Genomic DNA, 8103 nt, shown 5'->3' with positions numbered 1-8103 from the left:
TGACACTAAGCGTTTCTATCTACGTATCTATCTATCTAGCTGTCTAGGTCTAGGTGCTCGCCTCCTTAACTTGGTGTAGACCAAAATTAGCACGGGAGGGTAAGAGGCAGGGGCGTAGCCAAGGGGGGGGGGGGGGGGTTCAAACCGCTCCCTCCCAAAATTTTTCAATTTTGCTTGCGTATATATACGCGAACACATACAAACGCACGCACGAACATACATGAAGTATGGTTTAACCCCCCCCCCCCCCGAAAAAAATTTCTGGCTACGCCCCTCGTAAGAGGATTTCACGAATATGAGTCTCGGGTCATGACATGAATACTGTAGCGTACAGGGGCGTAGCCAGAAATTTTTTCGGGGGGGGGGGGGGGTTCAACCATACTTTATGTATGTTCGTGCATGCGTTTGTATGTGTGCGTGTATATATACGCAAGCAAAACTGAAAACTTTCGGGGGGTGTTTGAACCCCCTCAACCCCCCCCCCCCCCTGGCTACGCCCCTGGTAGCGTACGTCGTCGAACCCTTTCCTCCAGACACGTTGATACATGACTGTTACTACGCGGGCCGGGTGTGCGGGTCGCCACAGGTCAGGGGCGTAGCCAGAAGTTTTAAATGCGAAGCATTTCTTAGCGAACCTCTGGCACTTTGAGCGTTTCTATCTACGTATCTATCTATCTATCTATCTATCTATCTAGCCGCCTACGTCTGGGTGCTCTCATGATCGCCTCCTTAAGTTGGTGTAGGCCAAAATTTGCATGAGAGCGTAAGAGGATTTGACGAATATGACTGCCGGGTCATGACATGAATAACTTTAAAATCCTGTCGCGTACGTCGTCAAACCCTTTCCACTAGACACGTGTGGCACATGCCCGATTACCACGGGCCGCGGTGTACGGGTATGCGCCACAGGTGATTGACAGTTTATATCTACCCAGGAACGGTGAGAACAGACGTTGGTAACTTAAATGCTAGAGCGTTAAGGAAAACCAACATCGGCAGCGTTGACTCAGCGAATGGAAATATTAAAAGTTTGGATCCCAGCAGGAATCGAACCCAAGCATTCTGCGTGGCAATCAGGTATTCTACCACTGAGCCACGCCAGGTCTATAAACTGGCTTGGAAAAACAGCCTACGCAGGCGTACCAGCGGTGCAACGTCAATTGTGGTTGTGGTGCCGGCTATCTAATTTTACAAGACAGCAATAAACACATGATACTCCTACGATGTGTACTCCTACGATACAGGCGTCATATCAGATGAACGTCTGTAGTTCCGGTGTTGGCTCCTCTTTTATAGCAGTCTAATAAACATTACATTTGTATTCCTATGATTCAGGAAGCTATATTGGAGCATTGCTCGACCCCGGAGGAATACATTAACGAATGTTACATATGATATCCACATGACAGCACCGTAAAGTGCACTTCGTCCACCAGAACGACGCAGTGTCCTCTTCATTTCTTACGAGGCTGGGCGATGGCCTCATGCTGACCGAGGATGATGCCAGATTAATTGACAGCCGCTTTGTAGACTAGACTACGTAGGCCGCATACGCCCAGGTAGTCTACGAATACGACAAACACCATCCACTGAAGTTGAAGTTGGTCTACGTAGCACTATCCAGGCCTACCAGCCTCGACGGCCTATACCTCACCAACACGAAGGGTGGCTTCAGGTTCGGACATGTCGCTGGCTCTGTCGACAGATAAATTGTCGACGAAATGACCGAGGCATCCACGAATTTCAACAGCTCTACTATACCACATACTTCATTACACATGGACCTCTCGTCACCACCATCACGACCGGATCATGACCAGCTGTTGGTGCTCACTGATCATGATGATGATGCCCTTGCTCAAGAACTGTCAAGAACTTCTTGCACACATGCACACAGGTTTGTGAAACGTGCGTGCGTTTTCGGGACACGTATAAGCACTACCTATCAGCTTACCGCTTCTGGTTTTGGTAATACCCACGTTGCCATTGGCTGCGTTACCCAACCGTAAACAACTGGTTATATAACACATATGCGGCTCTTCAACATATATATGTGTGCGTGTAAAATATATACAAATCTTTAGCGTCATTTTGTAAGGTGTCGCTCAGTAAAAAAAGTTACGCCACAGTCACCTACCCGCCACATGCTTCGCATAACATCGACTCCCACGGTACGTGGGATCTGCCGAATTTTTTTTCGGAGGGGAGGTTCAACCATACTTTATGTGTGTTCGTGCGTGCGTTTGTATGCGTGCGTGTATGTACACACGGGCAAAATTGAAAAATTTCCGGAGGGTTTGAACCCCCCCCCCCTCTTGGTTACACCCCTGCCACAGGTGATTGACAGCTTATATCTACCCAGGAACGGCGAGAATTAAGAGACATTGGTAATTTAAATGCGAGAGCGTTAAGAAAAACCGACATCTGCAGCGTTGACCCGAAGAATGCAAAGAATAATAATTAGGATCCCAGCAGGAATCGCACCCAAGCATTCTGCGTGGCAATCAGGTGTTCTACCACAGAGCCACGCGAGGTCTATAATCTGGATTGGAAAAACAGCCTATGCAGGCGCAATGTCGGTGGTGCTGGCTATCTAATTTTACAAGAAAGCAATAAACACTATATACGTATGTACTCCTACGATAGAGGCGTCATATCAGATTCACGTATGTGGTTCCAGTGTTGGCTTCGCTTTTATAGCAGTCTAGTATGTGCTCTAACATGATCGAGTCCTGACGTTACATCGGACAATAAATTACCCTTCAAACACCAGTGTTATCGACGTGCCTAGCTAGATGTTACTCACTTACAAAAATACGTCGATCGGTAGCGCTTGGCTCAAAGCCATAAAATACAGCCTATAGAAGTGCTTGCTGACTGCGTCGCATGAAACCGATTCCCACAACGCGTGGGATCTGCCGAATTTTTCGACGGCCGACGCTCTGTTCGCTGCTATCAGGGTACAGTGTGTATTGCTGTACTTTGACTTTACATTTCCCGGCCACAAGTACGGCCAAATAAAGAGTTTCATCATGGACACGCCGACTGCGTCGGCGTTATGTTCCGTGTCAAGTCATCGCTACGGGAGTCTATGCCGTACGAGCTACAGCAGACATTAAAAGAACCGGCCGTCTACGTCGCTTTGAAGGCGCATGGAGAAAGATAAGGGCCGGAGAGGAAGTGGTGGGGAGTTGCGTGTGTCCTGCAGCAATTTCTGCAGTGTGTCACGTGTTCCGTCACGCCAGCAGGCAGAAAAGGAGTAATACCACACTCGCCGTCGCGGCTACTAGCGGCGCCGACTAGTACTCCTAGGCTTAAATGCACACATATATATGCCCCATAAAGTGGACGGGAGGATGACCACCGGCGTAGTTCAGTGGTAGAACATCGGACGCGTTATTCGAAGGTCGCAGATTAATTCGGTCCCTGCCGGCGGCAAGTTCCCAGGTGAAAATAGCCCAAGTGGTCCCAGTTGGTTCCAATTGGTCCCCGTTGAACTGGTTTATGGTGAAATTCCCAGTTGGTCCCAGTTGGGACTGGGACCAACTGGGACCAGTTGGCACCAGTCCCTGCTGGGACCAGTTGGCACCAGTCCCAACTGGGACCAGTTGGCACCAGTCCCAACTGGGACCAGTTGGTACCAGCTGCAGCTTTAACTAGTAGAAATGCTGGCACCAGTGCCATATACAAGGTGCCCACGAGCAACCATGCATGCACGCTGATGCTAAACAAGGACAATTCAGCTGGTTAAGAAGTTTATTCATTTATCTTGCTCATTGCAGCAAGCCGCTTCGTCGACTTGCGCGCATCTTGGATTTTCTCGGAGAGGACTTTTGTGATGTTCGCAACTGTTGCAGAGACATCTTCCCCCTTGATGATCCCCCAGTGGCGGACTGTGGCTGTAAAATACAAGTGATGAACATGGTCAATTCCGCGGGTAAAGAAAGCCAGAATTAGGCACATTATATGTAATTTTAGACACATCTTCTCAACTACCTGCGACAACGTCCACCTTTGTTGGTGTGAGGGGCTGCTTCGGCAACTGCCCAGTGGCTCTTGCCTTTGGTGCAGCAACCCCACACACGCTTCGTTCTGAAAGGAGCTCTGTGCCCCAGATGGCCTGGGCTGTGTCCTTGCAGACTAATGTAGCCTTCTTGTTATTGAGTACCTTTGCCGCCTGGCTTGCAGTAATAATGACACCTTTTGCCAGGTGAAACTGAAAAAAGAACCACAGAAAAGAACATCCACACTCACAAAAATAAATAATGCCAAGCATAAAAGGTGCCTATTCAGAAAATGCAGCTCGATACAGTGGTTTTATTGCCTGAATATACAGCAAGACTTTAAAAAAAAGCACTTGAATAAATGTATAAAGCATGCATAAGGACATTCTAATTGAGTTACAGGAGAATCAGTGTAATCATAACTAAAATGAAAACTACTGACATACAACTCCTGCACTCTCATGCTTATGTGCTGTTTTATCAGGATGTATGTTTGCATTTGCTTCAGTATCACAGTTAACCATAAATTTATGGGCTGTTTAAGAGACTAGCATGCTAATATTTCTTCAACAACCCTACACCAATAGTGGTGTGGACATAGTGTGTATGGTACTCACCGATCCATCAGGGAGGTGAACAAAGTCTCTCTCAGGCACTAGATAACAATAAAAGCACATTTAATCATTGTGACAATAGTGCCTCTAAATCTGTACAAAGGTAATGTAAGACAGGCTTGGCATCAAGAGTATTTCAGTGTAAACATGACATAAATTGATAGTTAAAAAAAAAGCAGGGAGAAACATACCTGTTATGCAGGGAGGTTTGTCCACCTCCAAGCCATTGTCCATCAGTGGATCGTCTGTAATATCAAAGGGCATGCTAATTGAATAAAAGTAGCAACTCTGTCTGAGTTGATAAGGTTGAACCTGAAAGAAGGTTGAACTGCCTGAAACTTCAGTGAGTCAAGCAGGGGGACACCATAGTACATGGTTCCTCTTTCATTGATTACAATTACCCGGGGAAGCCTTGAAAAACCAACCACCCTGAATGTATCATGAGATGTTGGCACAAATTAAAATGAATAAGTTATTTTGATAGTCATCATGCTGTTTGCAACTTCAAAAATTATAATTTGATATTGGCACAGAATGAGGCAAGAAATGGTAATTCTGCACTCACTTGTGGAAAGCATTGGTACTTTGTGATGGAGGCATTAACAATGGTATTGTAGTCTGCTGCTCATTACTGCTTCAGTATCACCACGTTTCATTCTTAAAATTAGTCTTTACTGTCTCTACAGCAACAAGTGGAAAGGCAGACTCTTGACAAGCCGTGGCAGGGCGCTTTAAGGCATTTTTGTACATATGCCAGTTTTCAAGTAAGCATGCAGATTTCTGCAGTCTCCCTACGACATTCAAAAGGCCAGTAAATAAATGGACGATGGCACTGCATAAACATTAAGTGTATGCCACTTGCTGCAAATAAAAAGATATTCAAATAGTTTTGCCAAGTGGCGAAATTACAGCTCCTATGAGGTTATAAGGTGCGAAACTTTCTAATGTTATGAACCCAACTGCAATTCAAGGTGCCCCTTGTGACAGACACAGATTGCTACAAATAGCTAGCTGAAAACTACTTTGCCGTGTTTTTAGCTTCACATGAAAGAGGCTGAGAGCACTCACCTTCTGTGCCAGTTTTCACTGCAGTGCGTGCCACTGATGAGACAGGTGCGGCTACTGGTGAGACGGCTGCTGCAGTAAAGTGGTTTCATATTACTAGTTAAACTTTACCGAATATTGTCAAAATCATTCTGTCCCACAAAGAAAAGAAAGTAACTTTCTGCTAAATCCCAGTTTTCTATGTACATACCTTTCCTGGCAAAAGTGGACTTTTCTGCAATGAAGTAGTTTTCAATTATTAAAGAGTAGTCCCGCATCTGCTTTGAAACCAAAAAACTTAAGAGCACTTGAAACAACTCACCTATCCTGCCATGGTTTTCTTCTTGGACATCTGCTGCCCATGTTCCTTCCACTATAGAATGCAAGTTTAGAAGTATTATAAAAGCTATTGATGCACAACTCATCATAAAAACAAGTCATTTGTATGGCATATATTTGATAATTAAGAAATGGTGGTTTTAGCCTTTGAACTTGAGAAGGGGAAAGCTTACCTTCCATGCTATGGCCACGACTCTGAATGGCTTCTGCTGCAAGAATATATGTCAATTATATTGCTATAGTTAAGGCACAGCCAATAATTACCGCACTATAAATATGTTATTGACAAAGCATACATTACAATTTCTTGTAGCATGTCTTTTACACACTCTTGGCAGGATTATACATAATGTTAAAGCTGAGATGATTTTCCTTACCTTGAAATATTTTGCTTTCCAGGCAGCGCTGCAACGACTGCACCTGTTCGAGCAAAGTGTCATTTTGTGCTTCCAGCTTCTCGGCTCTCCTTCGCCACATTTTTTTATCAGCTATTTCTCTCCGAAGCTCGGATCGGGCGACTAAAGATTCATCATCGTCTGATGACGATGATTCATCCTTATTCCAGCGTTGTTTTTTTGGGCTCTGAAAAATTTGAATAATTCAAACATTATCAAGAGGAAATTATTACAATGTACAGCTGACACACTTACAGGGCTTCGGCGGCTTGGCTGGTTATGAGAATCAACCTTCGCTTTCTTCTGTGTGTCTGCTATGTGCTTGGCGAGCATTTTCGAATATGCATCAGATTTCGCACGGGCTTGCGCATTTTTGCGCTTTTGTGATGCCTGGTAAAAAGCAGGAAAAGTGTGTTGGTAAAACCAGTTCACAAGGCAATGCCTATAAACCTACATGTCAAGTTCATGTTAGGGTGGTTGCATACCTCCTTATGGTCTTGCTTTTTGCTGGGAGGCTTATCATCGTCAGAGTTCGTGTCCATTTGGATTTTTGGTATGGGCACTCTTTTGCTGGTCTTCTTCTTTTCTAACTCCTCCCGCGATTCTGCAGAGCATGGTACACAAAGGGGATGGCATAAATTACAGTAAAATTAAAACAGTGTGCACAATTTATACAGAGCTAATCTGACAACTGATTCTCGAGCTCCATAGTTTAGCTAAAAAAATGACGCCGAGCTGGCAAGTGCGATCGAACGTATGCAGCCCTGTAGCATCCAAACACGTATCAGGACGACTGAGGCGGCGTTTACATGTTTGTGCAACACTTCGCAAACACGTCAGTTTTCTCAAACGTGCTTTGGCCACAACCAAGGAAAAAAAAAGTACAGGCGCTTAACTAAATTTACCCTTTTCTCAGTCTTAACCTGTCAGCTGCTTCGCGAACCCACCTTGACATTTCGTCAAGATATCTTGAAAATAAGGGCACTTGTAGGGCAGCGTTACGCGAAGCTATCCGCACAAAACTTGGATTACAGTCAATCCCGTACTTCACTGGGCACGATAAAAACAAACAAAACAAAAAAACCCGCATAAATATGAGCAAAAGGCGAGCACTAGTGCACCCCCGGGAAAGCTGCACTACGCGAACACGCGCTCACCCCTTCTTCAAATTACGCGATTTTTTTTATCATACATCATCGAAGTAACGAAACATAATTCTGTTTTTGGTAGTTTATACGTGCAATATAAGGAAACTCACCAGCCAGCAGCAGTACTTGGGCCTCGTACGCCCGCGTGTTCTCGCTGTTCTCCTCGTCAACCCAGAATACTGAATATACCCTGCGGTTGTCGAAGTCTTCTGTGCTTCGTGGATGCAAGTCCAGAATCGAGTCCGAATCGACAACGTAAAGGCGATTACTGTCGAACTCTTTTAAAAACTTTACGAGCGCAAACATATCAAAACAACTCGAACAGCAACGAACACAAACTCACAATGAGCTAGGCACATGGAGGCACATTCGTACTGGATCGGATCGGATCGGATTCTAGGAGACCACAATACTTTTTTTGTGATATGCCGTCTTTTTTCATGGACATTAAACAGTTGTAATGCGTTATTTTAGACGTAATTGTTTTTAAGCATGCGTAAGTAAGGTTTATTTTGATGGTATGGCTATTAAAAAGCGCCAAAGCTCATGCCGTCTTGAC

The 8103-nt window shown here is 45.0% G+C and overlaps 1 protein-coding gene across 1 annotated transcript; it reads right to left on the bottom strand.

Annotated features, from left to right (window-relative positions):
* Positions 1-3756: 3756 nt before the first annotated feature.
* LOC119397301 (BEN domain-containing protein 5) lies at positions 3757-7914 on the bottom strand. The gene is made up of 9 exons (XM_049416521.1): positions 7655-7914; positions 6882-7000; positions 6652-6786; positions 5874-5940; positions 5687-5755; positions 4810-4863; positions 4622-4659; positions 3997-4216; positions 3757-3899 (listed from the first exon to the last, which is right to left on the bottom strand). The coding sequence occupies exons 1-9, from the start codon at positions 7848-7850 to the stop codon at positions 3757-3759; spliced, it is 1041 nt and encodes a 346-aa protein (XP_049272478.1). The 5' UTR covers positions 7851-7914.
* Between the last annotated feature and the right edge of the window lie 189 nt (positions 7915-8103).

Source organism: Rhipicephalus sanguineus, chromosome 6, assembly GCF_013339695.2.
Source record: "Rhipicephalus sanguineus isolate Rsan-2018 chromosome 6, BIME_Rsan_1.4, whole genome shotgun sequence".
Lineage (NCBI taxonomy): Eukaryota > Metazoa > Arthropoda > Arachnida > Ixodida > Ixodidae > Rhipicephalus > Rhipicephalus sanguineus.
This window is presented reverse-complemented; position numbering and strand designations above follow the sequence as displayed.